Consider the following 19,549-nt stretch of genomic DNA (forward strand, 5'->3'; position numbering starts at 1 on the left):
TTAATGTGCCCACCATTTTTAAAAAAGTAGTATTAACTTTTTTGTTCTTTCAATTATCTATTGCTTTGGAAAGTATTAGTGGAAAAGCAACTTATAAACATATAAAATAAATAGTTATCACAGCTATCACAGTTCAAGGACACATTCCAGCCAGTCAAAAGCAGTTGAGGAGAGCATGGAGTAAGGCCACTGAGAAGTGTGGCCTAGAAGGAGGCATGATCTCAGGAAAGTCCTGAAGATCAGGTAGAAAGGCTTGTAGGGCTGCATTTAGCCCCTGGGCCTAAGGTTCCCAGCCCCTGATGTTCAGCTTACTACTTACAAAGGTAAAAAAGGATGAAGTCAATCTGAACTACGAAACAGTGAGTTAAAGGACAGAGTCAAATATTCAGTTATCATATTTACAGGGTTAATTTTCCTTACGCATATGAGGTAAACCTGTGCTGCTACCATGAATATTAAGATTAATGTATGGCACGTATACAATGTTACAATTTCCAGAGAGGTAGCCATGCCGGTTTGTGGAAGTAAAAATCCACCCTTTAATTTATCATGGTATAAACTGTTGAAGACTACAGCTCATCTCATCAGGTGCATGCCTGTTATCCTGAGTTATCAGTATTATTACACATAGGATTCTTTTTGGAAGGTGGAGGGTTTGCAAACAATGCTTATCCAAATCTACTGTCAGTTTTAACACAATTTTTAGGAATTATAAATACGTAACTGTTGAAGAGCACTGACATAATTTTTTATTAAAATTAATCCCGGGTTGCTCTTTAGGTCTTAAAAGAATTCCTGAAAATCTTTGAAGAATCCTTCCCCCAATTCCACGAGGAGTGAAATAAAACCAAAACAAGGATGCTGGGTCTTGCTGCTGAATAAATAAGACGGTTTGAGCTTCAATATGTTCTGCAATCTTATTAAACTTCAAGGAAAAACACCAATAGAAAAGTTTTGATGCCCACCTTAGCCACTTGTCCTTTAGTCTTCGTCTGTTAGTTCATTCATACGTATTGGCCACATTCCTCAAATTTAAGTGCCCCAAATGGCTTATGTAACTCCAATACAGAATAACAAAAGTCAGATGTAAAGCATTTAGCATGATTGTGAAGACAAAAGGTAGTGCTTTTTTCTGGGCGGACACAGGGGGACGCATACCCCTAAACATTTTATGAATCTAAGTTTTGCCTCATTGAGGGGCAGTATTTCAATATGAGTAGGAAAATGAGAGTACCCCTAAACATTTTTTAGAAAAAAAGCACTGCAAAAGGGAAACAGAAAATGAATCCCAAGGTAACCATGGGTCTGCTCTTGAGTGGCGCCCAGGACCTGCTGCGAGATGTAAGTGTCATTGAGCCAATTGGGAGCAGTGACTATAATACTATTAAATTAAATATACCTATACAGTCAAGAAAATCCAACATGGTCAGGCTGATTTCAAAGGAGGAAACTTCCCCCAGATAAGATTTGTAAAAAGGAAGCTGAGAGGAAAAGTCAAGAGGGTCAAATCACTACAATGACACTGCAGATCAGTCAAGGTACCATGAGGGCCAATAAGATGCCAGCATGAATATTGAGCAGAGTCAAAGAAGCTATTGTAGACAAGAAGGATTCTTTCCAAAAGTGGAAGTGTTGTCCAAATGAAGACAACAAAAAGGAACACAAACTTTGACAAGTTTGTAAGCGAGAGTAAGGGATGCTAAAAATGAATTTGAGGAATACTTTGCTCAAAACATTAAGACCAACAATAAGTTCTTTAAATATATTGGTAGCAGGAAACCATCTAGGTAGGTGCTTGGGCCTTTGGATGACCAGGGGGTCATAGGTGTGCAAAAGGAGGATAAGTAGATTGTGAACAATTGAATGAATTTGTGTCATCTGTCTTCATGACAGAAGATATAGGCAGATCTCAGTGCCTGAACTAACTTTCGTGGGAGGTGAGCCTGGGGAAATTAAGTCAGATAGTGGTAATGAGAGATGAAGTTTTGGGCATAATAGACAATGTGAGTAATATTATTATTTTTTTGTAGAGTCAGCAGCCATCCTCTACCCATCCATCCACTTTTGGTGAATTCTCTCAGATGTTTTACAGTATTGGGCAACTTCTGCTCTGGCAATCACAAGTTACAGTAGTACTTAGTCTAGGCCTCAGATCCAAGACTGATGAACTGGACTACTTGATCTTAAAGGATGGCATATAGTAGACATAACAGAAACCTGGTGGAATGGCGAGAACAAATGGGACATATATTTTTCTGGATATAAACTCTATAGGAGAGAGGGAAATACATACTGAAGGTGGTGTATCTCTGTATGTCAAAGAGTCCAGTAAGATAAAAATCCCCAAAGGGGCAGACTCCTGCACAGAATTTTGTGTGTAGTGGAACTGGGCACATGAAGAATTCAGTGCTAGGAATGTGCTATTGTTCCCCTCATCCAAATGTTCAGGGAGATATTGAGATGAGGAATCAAATCAAGGAAGCATTGTAAAGAGTAAATGTTGTAGTTATGGGTGACTTCAACTACCCTCACATAGACTGGCTACATATGTGTTCCATTCATGACAAAAAGGTAGAATTTCTAGATACCATAAATGACTGTGTCCTAGAAAAGTCATGGAAACAACCAGAGGGGTTATTGACCCTGGACCCGGGTCAAAGACCCAGTTTGGCACCCCATCCCTGGATGCGTGTTTGCGTACTTACAAACAAACACTTCAACAAATTTATTCATAAAGGTCAAAAAAGCAGACAATATATTATTTGAATGCAAAGGAATCCTAAGAAGTATTATGACTGTGGGACCAAAGGGAAAATGAGCATCCCTTCCAGTAAAAGCAAATTGTGCAGCAATTGTTTATTTGAGTTCAGGTTTTGAATTGGATTTATTTGGCCACAGGATCATTAAAAGACTGCATTTCCATAAGATCAGCCAAGACCCTCCGGTTTCCTTTTAAAATGCTTTTCTCTCTCTCTTTGAGGCTTTTTGTCACCCACCCCTCTTCTTGGTTCTGAGCAAACCCTTTCAATGAGTTTTGATGTGTAAATTTGCTCCCAAATAAGCTTTAACAGGGACGCGGGTGGCGTTGTGGGTTAAACCACAGAGCCTAGGGCTTGCTGATCAGAAGGTCGGCGGTTCGAATCCTTGCAACAGGGTGAGCTCCCATTGCTTGGTCCCAGTTCCTGCCAACCTAGCAGTTCAAAAGCACGTCAAAGTGCAAGTAGATAAATAGGTACCGCTCCGGTGGGAAGGTAAACGGCATTTCCATGCGCTGCTCTGGTTCGCCAGAAGCGGCTTAGTCATGCTGGCCACATGACCCGGAAACTGTACGCCGGCTCCCTTGGCCAATAAAGCGAGATGAGCGCCACAACCCCAGAGTCGTCCACAACTGGACCTAATGGTCAGGGGTCCCTTTACCTTTACACTTTAACAAGATTCCTTTCAATTTTATTTTTATTTGATTACTCATTTTAGGAAATGATAATTTTGTAGTCATTTTAGGTTCCATGTATAGTGAAGAAATGCTTTTTGTGAGTCTAAAGTAGAAAGTGCACTTCCATTACAATCCTAATGCAGAGCTTGTCAGGGAAATGCCTCAGGCATGAAAAATGCTCACATAATCCTTACTTTCCTATATGTAGATCATGTATAGTCTGTAAAATGATTCATCTTTAGCTATTTAAACTCATTAAAGGCTCTGAAGGAGTCATAGAATCATAGAATTGTAGAGTTGGAAGGGACCTCAAGACTCATATAGTCCAGCTGTTTCTCTTCCTCAACTTCCTGCCCCTCCCTCCACCCCTCCAGAATTTCTTTCTCACACAGTAGCAAACCCACAGAGGATCCTATTTAATCCAAGTTCCTAAGGCTGCTTGCAGTGTAGCAAGACTAGTACCTGGAACCCTAATGCTCTGTATTCTGACTTTTGAATATTTGTTGTAAACTGCTTTTGGCATAGCTCACTGTGACAAGGTGGCATCTAAATAAACTCAGTCAATGAGAGGTAGAGTTGATATGAAATGGCAAACTGGAGAAATGGTAGTACCCAAAATGTGTATTAAATGCATATAAACATGAGTTCCTATTGTCCAGTGGTAATTGCCAGAATCCAGCTTTGGCATTTAGAGTGGGGAAGTATTTTGCTCCTGCTACATTTTTAAAAAATGTGCTGTCTAATTGGGAGGGAGAAATGTTCCCATCTAATGTACTTTTAAAGCTGATTTGGCTCCAGACATAACCCAAGTGACGCATCTTCCTTCTCTATTAGTACATAAATAATGAACTGCTTTTGAGGGATTTTCTACTTTTTCAATTATTTTTCAAAACTCCAGCCATTTGAATTTTTGCCTAAATATCTGTTAAGGAACTTTGCAAGGGATTCCACTGCTTTATTTGGCTTTATTACTTACATTTTATACCCTGTGTCTACCTTGCATATACTCTCAAAGAAATCAAGCTATTTTGTATCAATGTGCGGACCTTTTGCCTTGCTTACTAGATCCAGTCTTTTAGTTTAGTCCAGAGCATGCCACATTTATGGTCCTAGAACTGACTCTGTGTTTTCCTATGGTATCACAAATAGAATGATACCGGCTTCATTTTAGGATATAACCGCCAACTCACAGACATCTCTGTGTGGGATTGTTACCCCATTGTAAGCCTCATTTTTAAATAACCACGCCAGTTAAAAAGATAATAAACAATTTTGCTCAAAGATCACATTTACCTGAGTTCAAGTATCCAATTTGTATTGCACCACAGTTTCACCGTAACATTCTCTGTGACGTAGCTGAGAGAGCTGAGTGGAGAGACAAACATCACTGGAATAAATACTGTTGTTGTGAACTGAATCACTTTCATTAAATGAAAGAAATGACCACCAATTATATATATTTTGTGAGTGGGGAGGTGCCTGCACATTTATTTATTATACATCTGTTAAAACTAAGAACATTGTTAGCTCTTCAGCTTATTCTTTCACAATATACAACTCTGTGCCCTTGTTCTCACATCGCAATAAGCCAAGTCTTGGCTTAGCATGAATGTGAAAATGTGTAGGCTGCAAGAAAGGAATTGGCAGCCACTTTGCCACCCTGGTCTTTTTTGCTACCACACTGCACTGAGCTGAAGTAAGGTTTGGCTTGGCCTGTCATTCATACCTGAGCTTGTAGTTAAGCTATTTCTCTCCAGACTAACCACCAGATGTAACCAAAGTTTGTTGTTGGTTACAACTAATGGTTGGTCTGGACAGAGCTGAACCATGAGCCTTTGTTTGGATGACTGGTTAAGCGAAATCTTGGCTTAGCTTGGCATGCCAGCAAAAAAGGACTGGAGGAAAAGAATGGCAGCAAACTCTTTTCCAGGACACTGCACATTCACTCAAAGGCAAGGTTTGTTTTAGCATGATATGTGGACCAGGCCTGTAGTTGACGAATAAAGACATACAAGTTTACTGGTTCCATTTAACTTTATTTGGGTGGCGGCAGAGGGGAATAAGTAACAGCTGTTTTTAAGCTTTCTTAGCTGACAATCCCTATGTTTTAAATCTTAAAGCGCGGAGAAAAAAACATATGGCAGTCCTGTTTCAGAACCCTCACCATCGCCTCCAATTGAAGAAAAGCAGTTGCCTGCTTTAACAAAAGTTGTGGAAGAAACTGTGTCAGGAACCTTAGATAAGTCTCCTGAGGAAGTGCTTCCACCTGACTTAAAAAAAAGAAAAACCACCTCTCCTGAACTTAATGTCCCAGAAGAGACAAGAAGTTTGCCCACCAGTGAGCAGGAAGCTTCATCGCTTCTTTCAGAAATTGAAATGGAAGATGCAGCTCAACCTAAGACAATTATGAGAGATACTAAAAGGATATCAGCAGCTATCAGTCCAGAACAGGTACAAACAGCTGCTACTACAGCAAATGAGAAGAATACTTGATGTCAAAGAGGACGTGGTGTAGTATTATTATTTACTGAAATAATTTAATATAGTTAGCTATATTCATATATTGGTAAAAATAGCTATATATGAGCAGCAGATACTGTTATTATGTACATAAAATATTAGAATATAAACAATACACTTAATTATAGTTCTGAGAATATTACATGTTATCATTTCAGAATGCCTGTGTCCTAATGGAATGTTAATACATTCATGTTTATTATTTGATAATTGAAACAACGGTAAGATCTTAAATCTGTGAAATACCGATGACTGATTAGAAATTATAGAAAAACGTTCATATCACCAGACATTAAAACACATAATGAAAAGCGCACATGAATCGGTGAGTGTTGAGTAAATTAGCAATGAGACACTAACAGTCCAGTCCAAACCCAAGAGTCTCCAGGATTAGAGAGTTTGGATCTGGGTCTGCTGGGACTATGCTGGAGTTAGGTTCCTCACTCCAGCTCAGCCAGGACTCAGTTGATGTAAGTTATGTTGGTGTAAGTCCCCCAAAAGTTGTGGGACATGCAAACAAAGACTTACAGCTAATGTAAATTCCTCTCAACATGCTCATGTGACCTGGTAACCTGTTGAAATGACATTGGCAAAAAGGGGACGTCAAATTCTTCCATAGAAGTCACTGGAGGGGGCCCAATCTCCAAAACTCACCCCAACACTCACCTACTGGTTACACCCAAACTTAGGTTTGCCATACATTGAAGAGCAAAAAAGAGGACAGCCCGAGCCACTGCCAGCCCAAGCTGGGGAAAGAGGCATGTGGGGGCGCCCACACACCTTTCCCAGCTCAGGCTGGCAGTGGCCATGATGTGCAGAGCAGCCTGCACCCAAGCCACCCAAGCCAGAGCTAACCTCCCCCCCAAAAAACTTGAACATTTTCTTTTAAATGTAAAAATCTGCCCGGATGGGCATGTTGGCCTCCAGAAAGAGTACAGGTTTTTCTGGACGCATGGCAACCCTACCCAAACTGAGAGTGCTCTCTGAAATAGATGTAACAACAATCCCTTCTTCTCATAAAATTAACGTATCTCAGAGGCATTCCAAGAAAGTAGTAAAATGGGATGTTTTCTCCTTTCTATTTCCCCCATTGTTTTCCATAGGCTTCCACTTTACAAAAAGAAATCCCACAAACATACATGGATTCTTCAGGACTTGAAGGTAATTCTTCTCTTCTGTAATTAAAAATAATAATGGTTAAGGCATGCAATAACATTATATCGGGAATTTTTGGAGAACAGGAGAATTTGTGTAGAAAAAAATATTTTGGTACAGACATTCCTAAATTAGTTTTTATAAAGTTTAATTTATATAGGACATTTTATACCACCCATCATAGTATATATCCCAGGATGGTACATAGCTGTGCTACAGCTCAAACCTAGGCATGTTTACTCAGAGATAAATTCTACTGTGCTAGTTCCAGTGTAAACAGGATCTTAGTGTTTCATTTGTTATTCCATTTAGAATTTTGTAACTTTATACAAGTGGTGCCTGAATTTATTTTCCTGTCCTCTTCCTTCCTCTGCAGTCATGTCTTTTAGATCATGTATACATTTACAGACTACTTATACTGCAGCTCCTATGTAAAACACTCAGGGAATCTTTTTAGCTGAAGAGTGGGATAAAATAATGCTTTTTTTTTTTTTAAAAAAAACCCTTTTAAATGAGATTCTGCAGGACAATGGAACATCTCCCCTCCTTCATTTGCACCATCTTCAAATCTGCTCTGGAGGTTAGGAGAACCCCCAGAACAGTGTGTGAGGAGAGGGGAGATAATACTGCCAGGCAAGCTATGTTGAATACAATCCCTTATGTTTCTGAATGCATGGATAACACTGTTTTATTAGAAACTGTAACTGTTCCTGCCCTGTAGAGACATAATATTGCCAATATTTCTCCTTGCCCTTACATACACAACAACAAAACCCCTTTGTTTTACTTTATAGAGGATGGAACTAAGAATTTGATTAATAAAAAAATGGATCAGCTTGCAAACAATTTGGCAGAGCTGGAAGGAGTTCCTGAAGCAGAAACTTTAGCCAAACTTTTGCTAGAGCCTAGCAAAGGCATGGGTAAGTACATTCAGATTCCTGAGAATTTAAGGGTACAGTATGTGGTTGTACAGATTCAGGCTTGTAGACATCGCTGGAGGTCTGCAACTTTATTAGGCTATATCTAAAGGATTAAGTGGGAGTCAGAAGGCATCAGGTACATTACATTCTTTCATCTGCACACGGAACCCTGAAATTAGACCTGTGGTTCCAAGTTCTGGAGGGCCCAGGAGTGCATTTGGAAATGTAAGAAACTGTTGCAGGCATCTCAACATACAAATTTCATAGAAGGAAAATTGGCAATGCTCAGGTGTTCTCCAAGCAAACAAAACATAGACAAAATAAAAGGCAACGCCTTGCAAAAAACCCCAAAACAAAACCGAACCCCTCCACCTCCTAACCAAACAATAAACAAAATAATATAGCTTCAGTTTTTTTTAAAAAATAATACAGGGGTCTTTGGTGGATTGAAAGGAGGATGCACCACATTGGGCGCCTTAGGATTAGAATGTGGCCCTGATATAGCTGACCATTTTGATAACATTTGGTGTATTTTTTTTAAAAAAATATTAGTTGTGTATTCCTACAGTAAAGGCCAACATCCATAGCTGGGTTATTATTCCCATCCACTCTAGTAGGCAAGGCCAAAGTTCACAGTTTAGTGGTGTGGAAGGCCCCCCTTCTAGTTCTGGTTTTGCCTAGCTCCAGACATCAGGGATTCAGTTTCTGTTTTCTGTGTTGTTGGTTTTTTTTTTGCAGTTCCCCTCCACTTTCTTAATGACTGTACATTTTCTTTCTAATGCTCAGCATTAGAAAGCAGCAGGAGTCAGGAAGAGCTTGTTCCCCATGCTATGGGAAGGTGACAGCCCCAGCCAGGACTGTTGCTGGATTTCTCAGAAGATGTAACATCTAGGGCACACAAAAATGGAGGATATCCCTTCCAGTGCCCAGTGCCAAATGGCCCCAACCCACTCATAGCAATGGTAACATCCCTCTCATCGCTGTAGAGCCAACTTCCCTGAATAACCACCCTGAAGAGTAGTAGTCTTCACAATGCTAGGCACCATGGAATCAAACAGGTGTTCATCAAAGAGCTAGGACTAGTGACAATGATGCAGTGTCTGATGCATTTCTGGATGCATTACAATGAATCCACTACAATGGATCCAGGTCTATGATGCCCATTACTATAATACTCTGTAATATATGGTTACCACAGTGGGAGGTAGATCCAGGTTGCCAGGTCAGACCAACAAGTCCTCCTCCACTGTAGAAGAATTTACTTACTGTGAAGGTGGTTGTTTTACAGTGAATGGAGGGCATACTATTCACCCAACTGAGATTATGGCTAGCTACGGAATGATTAGCACAGTGATAATGCAGTATGCTAATTAGTTTGCTGACCAAAGGCATACGGTATGTTTAGTTAAAGTGCCATTTCATCATAATTTAAGGAGATACAAAAATGAGACGCATCCGTCTGATCTCTTTATATGAGTTCTGTCTGCAAAAGTTGGATATATGTATATGTGGGTATTGCACAAGCAATATGATTATTGTAAAGAGAGATTTCATTAGAAAAAAATTAAGTTGCAAGATTCAGTAATGTGCAAATATAATGTAAGTAAAGCAAGCTTTTACATATTTCTCCCTACAAACTGTAGATAGTATAGCCTTCTGTAACTGTCTCTGTCTTATTTGCAACAGATATGGATGTCACTGTAGCAACTGGTATGGGAAGGGTTAAGAATGCCTGTTTTCTAAGACTTGTTTTATAATTATATAATTAGCCGATCACAAAAGAAGTAGTACTTCATTCTGTCACATTTCCTAATTGTTCTGTAACTTGCTTTTGCCAACAAAATAGAAGTATTATCAGATGAACAAAAACTTCAGTTACTAAATCAGCTGATACCTGCGGAAGGACTCCAACAACTTGGTAAGTGGAAACCCAGTAATGTAAGGAGCTAATGATTGATTGACAGTTTTTTTTAAAAAAATAATAATTTCATTTATTGATATTATTTATTAAATGTGTATACTGCCCTTCATCTATAGATCTCAGGGCAGTTCACAGCATAAAAATACAATATAAAGAACACAAAACGCATAAGAATAAAACCTAATCAATAATACCTTCTCCTCCAACACATTTAAAAGGGTATCAGATGTTAATCAGCCAAAGGCCTGGTTGTATTTTTATTTGAATTTTATTTTATCACTGTGCTGGACTCACACTTATTTTAATCACCTTAAGATTCTCATTATTTTGTGGGAGGGGTGTAATTGTATACTGGATGTTTAGGTTTGCACAATTAAGCAGATTAAAGCTCTCTGTCACAGCAGTGCAACAAATCCACCTTTAAACAATGTTTTTTTTTTTAAAAAAAACAGTTAATAACAATTATTATTTTATTACTTATTATTTATGGAATTTATAAATTCATTGAATTTAACAACAACAACAAATTAATTTCTATACTGCTCTTCATCCAAAGATCATAGGGCAGGTTATAATAGAAAAAACACACAAAAATATATACCATAATGGCAAACAGAAACAATAACCCCCGCCCCCTGTTTAAAAGACCATAGATTAATTAGTCAAAGGCCAGTTGATGGAGAAAACTTTTCACCTGGCACCTAAAGTTATATAACAAATGCACCAGGTGAACCTCCCTAGGGAGAGCATTTCACAAGCAGAGTCACTCCAGAAAAGGCTCGTTTTCGGGAGACTTCCGGTCGGCGCCAGCGTTAATGGCGGTCCTTGCTTCGAGCTCCGAAGCAGGACTGCTCCGTGAGTTCGGGTCTGACCCGCTACGGCGAGCGGGGGACCCCTAAAATCACAGGCGCTGAAGCCTGTGGACAAGGAGATTCGGTGGGCACCTTTGCGCCCCCCGGTATCGTGAAAGAGCCTTTTTAAAGGCTCCGGAGTGGCACCGGGTGTGAGCGCGGTGCTGAGGATCGCAACCCAGCTCACGGAGCGAAGCCGCGTCGCCATTGACGGAGAGCGCCGATTCCTTCCTGAAACTACCGATTGGCAACAACACCCGTGAGTAAGAACGGCAAAAACAAAGTTAACGGGTCTATTAAATTAAGAAGATTTGACTGAAAACGGGAAGGCGAAAATTAAGGAAGTCAGCCTCCCGGAACTGCACGATTGAAGGAGCAATGAAAAAGATTAAGCTATATTTAAAGGGAACTTTTCCTCTTTCTTAAAATCTCTCAAGCCTGACATCGGAGGGGACCTCCCCCCCTTTAGAGCGGGAGAGGGGGGGAAGAAGATTGATTTAATTTAACCTGCTAAATGAAAAAAACTTAGAAAGGGAAACTCTCCGCTGCCGATACCCCTGGCCGATCTGCCTGAGCGGTGAGCGCCTGGAAGAGAACTGTCAAAAAACTGTGGTTACAAAGTAAGACTTTATTTGAAACAAAGTAATGGGACTTTAGAGGACAAAATCTGTAACTTTCTAAACAGCAACAAAGTAAGACTTTTGGATAGATTCCTGTTTCTGGGACTTTGCATGGCTCTTGGCTTTCCTGTTTCTTTGTTATACCTACTTGGATACAACTTCTCCCTCTAGAGGACTAAAACAGAGATAGCTGAATCAAGGCAGGAAAGTGGGATTTTCCACTTGCAACTTTCCTGTGTGAACGACCTTGAGTTATGAGCACTCCACTGGAGGAGATATCAACAAGAAGCAAAACAAAACAAGCCCAAAAGCAAGCTCAAAAAAGAGGCTCCTTAACAGGAGCTGCAGCTGCACAGGAAAAAGGTACAACAGCATCAATGGATTCTATGACACAGGCACTGCTCAGAATAAATCAATCTTTAGAAGCACTCACTAAGCAATCAACAGAGAACTCTAAGAAACTGACAGAGTTGACAACAAGACTTGACCTGAACACAACGGCAATATCATCTAACACAGATTCTATAAATCGTTTAATTCAGGAAAGTACCGAAACAAGGAAAATAGCTGAGACTGCTAGGAGCACTGCCGAGGAAACCAAGGGAAAATTTGCGCCTATTGCAAAGAAAGTACATGAACATGATGCTGCTTTGGCACTTATGGAACTGGAGAGAAAAAGCAAGAACCTGAAATTAAGACTGGTACCAGAGGAGGAAGAGGACAATCTTGGGGAATTTCTCACAGACAAGTTTCAAGAATTTTGGACGGATGAGCTAGAAGGAGAGGAAGACGAATTTGCAATAACTACAGCCTTCAGGATTGGCAGGAAGCAAGGCAAGAAACCAAGGGATTGTCTAATTACGTTGAGATCCAAAGAAGAAAGGGATAAAATATTGAACCTTCATTTCCAGAAGGCCTTGATTATCAAAAATTCTCAAATACAGATCTTCAAAGATATTCCTAAACACTTTTTGGAAGTTAGGGCCCAATTTAAAGTTTTAGTGGACCTACTGAAACAAAATAATATTCGATTCAGGTGGGAGTTCCCACAAGGGTTGTCCTTCAACTTCAAAGGGAAAAAAATTAAAATTAAAACAATTCAAGAGAAAGAACACTTCTTGGAAAGAAACTTTGAGGATTTTCAAAAGGAACTGTGACTGAGAGGGAGATACCGGATATAGCAAATCTCTCATTTGGACTGAACCCAGCACCGACTGACGAGGAACAAGCACTTGGAGCAGTCGGTGGAAAAGAAGCCCAGTAACAAAATGTCTCTGCAACTTCTGAGTTGGAATTGCAATGGTTTGAACCATCCCCGAAAAAGGGGTCAAGTGTTTCATATATTAAAGAAAGAACATCTAGATGTAATATGTCTGCAAGAAACTCACATTGCCAGGATACACAGAAAATTGCTGATAAACAAGAGATTAGGATTGGAATTTATCTCGTCAGATAAAGTCAAGAAAAGAGGGGTAGTGATGTATGTTAAAGAAAAACTGGAACCAAAAATGATTTTTAAGGATGAACAAGGAAGATTTCTGGCAGTGGAAATCCAAATACAAGGAGAAAAGATCTTGATTGTAGGAGTTTATGCACCCAATGAGGGGAAGGCTGAGTTCTTTAAGAAGTTGCATGAGACTTTAATGGACTTCATGGACTTTAAAATCATAATGATGGGCGATATGAACGGAGTTGTCTCCACAAACATGGATAAAGCGCAAAGACAAATAATTTCCAAGGATGGGAGATTACCAAAGACCTTTTTCGAACTGACTGACACCATGGACTTGATTGATATTTGGAGAACAAGGAACCCTCTGGAAAGAGAGGGGACCTTCTTCTCTGAAGCAAAAATGACGTGGACCAGGATTGACCAAATATGGATTTCTAGTAATCTGGCACCAAAGGTTAAAAAAACAGAAATCTGCCCAAAAACCTGCTCCGACCATAATGCAATAAGGATGGATATGAAATTGACAACAGCTGGAAACTTCAGATGGAGAATGAATGACACCCTATTTGGAGATGAAGCAATTTATAAAAAGGCCCAAAAGACATTGAAAGACTACTTCGAGGTGAATTTGAGATCAGATGTGGAAAAAAGAATAGTATGGGACGCTAGCAAGGCCGTGATGCGTGGTTTCCTAATCCAGCAGAACTCTATAAAAAGGAAAAAACAGAATGAGAAGAAGGAAAAAAATTGGAAACAAATGAAAGAAGGAGAAAAGAAATTGAGATCTAAACCTAAGTCTCAAGAGATTTTAAGAGAAATAAAGTACTACCAGACTCAATTTATGGAACTGATAAATCAAGAAATAGAATGGAAAATAAAACAAATGAGGCAAAAGACTTTTGAGTCAGCAGACAAATGTGGGAAACTGCTGTCATGGCAATTGAAAAAGAGGCAAAAGTTGAATACGGTGACATCCCTCGAGGTAGATGGGAAGTTTATTAGTAAACCAAATGAGATCAGCAATTGTTTTCAAAGTTTTTTTAAGAAATTGTATTCACAAGGGCCAAAGAATGAACAAGAGATAGAAGAATTTATTAAAAAATACGGACTCCCAAAGATTACCGAAAACAATAAAAGGATTTTGAATGAGAAAATCACAGACCAAGAAATAGAGGGTGCCATCCAGGGTATGCAACTGGGAAAATCACCAGGACCAGATGGGCTGACCGCGAGATACTACAAAGCATTGAAGGAATGGCTAATACAACCATTGAAAGAAGTGTGTAATCAAATTTTGGAGGGGAAAAAGGCTCCCGAATCGTGGCAGGAAGCATTCATCTCACTTATACCGAAAACAGAAACTGAGAAACATCAAGTTAAGAACTACCGCCCTATTTCACTTTTAAATGTGGGTTATAAAATTTTTGCAGACATTTTAGCAAAAAGATTTTAAAAAGTGCTATTGGAGGAGATTCATAAAGACCAAACAGGCTTTCTCCCAGGGAGACATATGTCAGACAATGTGAGGAACATTATAGACATTCTGGAACTCCTAGAGACGAACATAAATAGAAAAGCAGTTCTGATTTTTGTGGACGCGGAGAAAGCCTTTGACAACATTTGTTGGAGTTTTATGAAGAAGAATCTCCAAGGGATGGGGGTAGGCCAAAAATTTGAAAATGGTATAGGTACAATATATTCTGAGCAAAAGGCTAAATTAATTGTGAATGGTATGGTTATGGACGAGATCCCAATAGAAAAAGGGACACGACAGGGATGTCCTATATCCCCCCTACTGTTTATATCGGTCCTGGAGGTATTGTTAAATATGATTAGAAGAGACCAGCTGGTTGAAGGGATACAGCTCGGAGCTAAACATTATAAGTTAAGAGCATTCGCAGATGATCTAGTTTTGACCTTGCAAAAACCAGAAGCCAGTACAAAAAGGGTATTAGAGCTTATTGAAAAATTTGGTCAAGTGGCAGGCTTTAAATTAAACAAACAGAAGACAAAGGTGCTGGGAAAAAATCTAACGATGGGGGAAAAAGATAGTTTTCAAAGGGAAACGGGTTTGGAAATAACAAAAAAAGTGAAATATCTGGGGGTGAATTTAACATCTAAAAATGTGAATCTGTTTAAAGATAATTATGAGAAATGTTGGTTGGAAGTGAAGAAAGATCTTGACATATGGACTAGGTTGAGACTCTCCTTGTTAGGCCGAATTGCTGTTATTAAGATGAACGTACTGCCGAGATTGTTGTTTTTGTTCCAGACATTGCAAATTTTGGACAATATGGACTGTTTCAAGAAGTGGCAGAAAGATATATCTAATTTTGTCTGGCAGGGCAAAAAACCCAGAATAAAATTTAAGATTCTGACTGACTCAAAGGATAGAGGGGGCTTTGCCCTGCCGGACTTAAGACTTTATTATGAGGCAGCAGCTTTTTGCTGGCTGAAACAATGGCTACTTCTTGAGAATACAGATGTCTTGGATTTGGAGGGATATGATAACAACTTCGGCTGGCATGCATATTTGTGGTATGACAAGGTAAAGGTTCATAGAGGTTTTAAAAACCATATTGTCAGAAAAGCACTATATAATGTATGGAACCGTTATAAAGACTTGTTGGAAAATAAAACCCCCAGGTGGCTGTCACCCATGGAAGCCAAGGCGGTAAAAAAACTTAATATGGATTCAGATTGGCCAAAATATTGTGAAATTATAGAATATGACGCAGGGGCGCCGACTTATAAAAAATATTGGGGGGGCCCAAGACCTCCAAACCGCTGCTGCTGGGGGAACGAAAGGGGCGAGCCCTGGGCTGCCCCGACCTTAAGTGAACCTGTGAGGGCCCGCCCTTTGCGGCAGCCGATTGGCTGCCGCCGTGGGCGGTGAATATTAATGATGTATCATTTTTGTGCTTCATGCTGTGGCCACAGACATGTGATCTGATGGTGAATTTGGGGTGACCCAATGCAAAAATCCTGAGAATCCCTGTGGATCCATGCTTTGTAACCACGTTTTTGCACCATTGCAGCCCCAGGCAACAGTGGGTGTGTGGTTTTTTGGGGGCAGGCTGTAGCCATGGACATGCTATGTGCTCTGATGGTGAATTTGGGCTGACCCAATGCAAAGATCCTGAGGATCCCTGTGGATCCATGTTTTGTAACCACGTTTTTGCACCATTGCAGCCCCAGGCAACAGTGGGTGTGTGATTTTTGGGGGGCAGGCTGTAGCCATGGACATGCTATGTGATCTGATGGTGAATTTGGGGTGACCCAGTGCAAAGATCCTGAGGATCCATGTGGATCCATGCTTTTTAACAACATTTTTGCACCACTGCAGCCCCAGGCAACAGTGGGTGCGTGATTTGGGGGGGGCAGGCTGTAGCCATGGACATGCTATGTGATCTGTTGGTGAATTTGGGGTGACCCAATGCAAAGATCCTGAGGATCCATGTGGATCTATGCTTTTAAATCACATTTTAAGTGGGGAGGGAAGGAAAAACACAGAACGGACAAGGAGCTCGAGAGGGGTGTGCAGAGAAGCAGCTGGCTAAGAATGCAGGAGAGGGGTATTACTGGGAGGGAGGAAAGGAAGGCAAAAGTTTTCCCTCACCTACCCACCCAAGCCAGCCAGCCAGCTCGTCCGCTCTCTCTCTCTCTCTCCCCCTCCTGGAGCACAGAGACGACTCTCTGCTTGCCTGGAGGGGAGGGGCTTTCCCTGCTCTTTGCTCCATTTGAGCAAACACAGCAAGGAAACAGAGGCGGGTGGACAGTAAGACCCTGAGGCAGAATGCAGGAAAGCAGCCGCTTCCTCTTTTTGAGGGAAAAATACGGTAATAATTTTCTTAAATTATTGGGGGGGCAGAGCCCCCCCAAACGAATTTTTGAGGGGGCTCGGGCCCCCTCAGGCCCCATGGAGTCGGCGCCTATGATATGACGGTGAAAAGCCCAAATTACAGAGTTTCGAGAAATTAAAACCTAAAGTTCGAGATTGGTTACATTATCATCAGATTAATGAGACGTTTAAGCAAGACAGGAAACTAGGATTTCAGAAGGAGAGGTCAAAGTTAGAAACAGAGCTATTGGAACCCAATACTAAGAACCTGTCTAGAATGTATAATTTGCTGCTGAAATGGAACACCCAAGATGAAACAGTAAAGTCAGCAATGATTAAGTGGGCACAAGATATCGGTCATGATATTATGTTTGCGGACTGGGAATGGTTATGGACCACAGGTATTAAATTCACGGCATGTAGTGCCTTAAAAGAAAATATAATGAAAATGATCTATAGGTGGTACATGACCCCAGCCAAGCTTGCAAAGATATATCATTTGCCCAATAACAAGTGCTGGAAATGTAATGAATGTGAAGGAACTTTCTATCATCTTTGGTGGACCTGCCCAAGAATTAAGGCCTACTGGGAAATGATCTATAATGAAATTAAGAAAGTCCTTAAGTGGACATTTGTAAAGAAGCCGGAGGCCTTTCTTCTGGGCATGGTCGACCAAACGATTCCAAAGAAAGACAGAACCTTTTTTATGTATGCAACCACGGCAGCAAGAATTCTTCTAGCAAAGTATTGGAAGACTCAAGAACTACCTACTCTGGAAGAATGGCAGACCAAGGTGATTGAATTTATGGGACTAGCAGAGATGACCGGCAGAATCCGTGACCAGAGGAGAGAGACGGTGGAAGAGGACTGGAAAAAATTTAAAGTTTATCTTAAGAACTTTTGTAAAATTTCGGAATGTTAAGATGTCAAGGGTTATGAAATTAGAGAATTATAGCTGTTAAAGTTTAAATTTAAGAGAATTTAAAGAAAGCTGTCTTATTAAAATTGAAAGAAGGATTGCTAAAAGCTATTTTAAAAATAAGGGTGCAGTGAAGGGAAGGTTTGGGGAAGTCGTGTATGTTTGTTTGTATGTTTTTTCTTTTTCTTTTCTTGGTTATGTTGTTATTCTTTACGTTGTTAAAATCAATAAAAATTTATTTTAAAAAAAAACAACAACAGAAAAGGCTCGTTCTCGAGTTGCTGTGCTCAGGACCTCTTGTGGAGGAGGCACACATAGAAGGGCCTCAGATGATGATTGCAGAGTCTGGGTCAATTCATTGGGGAGAGGCAGTCTTTGAAGTATAGGTTTTCAGCTATAAAGCCTTAAATGGCTCAGGAGCACAATACCTCAAGGACTGTCTCTTCGCATATGGACTGACATGGATCCTGCAATCATCATGTGAGAAAATGGTACTTTTGTGAGGGTGGGCTACCTACAGTAGGCACTCCTTGGTTCCCCCACTTGTGGCCAGACTTGCAACTGGCCATACTTATAATTGTGTGTGGAAGGATTTCAAAGAATACATTAATATATAAACAGCTTTCTCTTTCTCTTTCCATTTTCTTTTAAATAGCTGTGTGTAAAATGAATGCTACTCCAGGGGGTAATTTTACCTTCAGAAGCTATTTTTCAGCAGGGAGAATAAGCTGCAAAGGGAAAGGTGGGGAACTGGAAAAGACCTGATAATGCACATAGGACACCACATGCAGTACTTTGGGTGCTAACAAATACAAAGAATACTAAAACACAAGTCTTGCCAATCTGACATCCTAGGCTACATACCACATGTCAGCCATGTTTGCTAAATCCCCCATTTTTGAAACTTACAGTGGTTCCATTTTCCCCTCCTCCAAGGATGTGATAAACCAGAATATATAAATTGCATTCTGCGTATTGTTTGGGCAGGTTTGGTAAGTCCACTAAAATACAGTAACTGGAAGTGTGGGGAGAACATTTTTCCTATATTACACAAAACTTTTTACTACATGTAGGTAAACCGGAAGAAGAGCAAACAGAACAGACAAGGCAGCTACTGTCAAATGTAGTATCAACTCTCCAGCTTCTACAGCAAGCACATGTTCCTGAAGATGGCTTATCAGGTAGATTCTACAAGCTACATACAGCAAATAAATGTTTAGCTTAGGGCAGACTAATGGCTCAGTAGTGTCAAAGAATATAATGATAGAATGGTGACTCCAGAATTTGCATGCATAAAATGCTTAGTATTGTTATAGGATTGGAGGGTTAGATGATGCTTGTGGGTCCCAAGCATGCCTTTGGTCTTGTAACTATAAGATTGTAATCTACAGTAGAAGGAACTGCTGAGCTGCCCAGTTTCTTTGTTAAGTTAGTGGCCCTAGCTGGGCCTGTAAACACCTTTTTTTACATGTCTAAAGAGTTGGTCAAGAACACATGTATTGCTATAGAGACAAATGACTGGTGGTGCTTTCAGGAGAGGGTAAGGTTCCTCCCCACTCATCTGGCTGGTTGTCATGCTAGGGGTAGGAGAATAATAGGCCAAGAACTAGTCTTTATTTTAGTCTCATCTGAAGGTGGGAGCTTGAAATGCACAGCGGATTGACTTGTATGCTGGAACCAAATCTATGCCTTTGTGGGTCCCCCCTTCAGAAGCCTAATGGAAAAGCAATATCTGTTATAGCATTAATGCTATTCGTCCAATCTTATTCTCAGATTGTATGTACAGTATGTGGAAATAAAACCATATATCCTAGATACCACAGTTTCCAATAGCTTCATTCCAAAGAATTGGAACCCTGGATATTGCTGGCACTTTTAGAGTCTCTCATCACTCAGCAACATGCATGAATATTCTC

At 40.2% G+C, this 19,549-nt stretch overlaps 1 protein-coding gene across 6 annotated transcripts in view; it reads left to right on the plus strand.

Moving 5' to 3' along the window:
- CCDC7 (coiled-coil domain containing 7) overlaps positions 1-19,549 on the plus strand; it is a 154,177-nt gene that overhangs the window by 46,549 nt on the left and 88,079 nt on the right. For all 6 annotated transcript variants that reach the window (XM_081931350.1, XM_081931346.1, XM_081931349.1 and 3 more), the window contains exons 19-23: positions 5,554-5,884; positions 7,057-7,114; positions 7,903-8,028; positions 9,875-9,946; positions 18,707-18,814. In XM_081931350.1, coding sequence (XP_081787476.1) covers positions 5,554-5,884; positions 7,057-7,114; positions 7,903-8,028; positions 9,875-9,946; positions 18,707-18,814 — 695 coding nt within the window. The remainder of the gene's footprint in view (positions 1-5,553; positions 5,885-7,056; positions 7,115-7,902; positions 8,029-9,874; positions 9,947-18,706; positions 18,815-19,549) is intronic.

This window comes from Podarcis melisellensis (genome assembly GCF_964234715.1).
Source record: "Podarcis melisellensis genome assembly, chromosome: 12".
Classification (NCBI taxonomy): Eukaryota; Metazoa; Chordata; class Lepidosauria; order Squamata; family Lacertidae; genus Podarcis; species Podarcis melisellensis.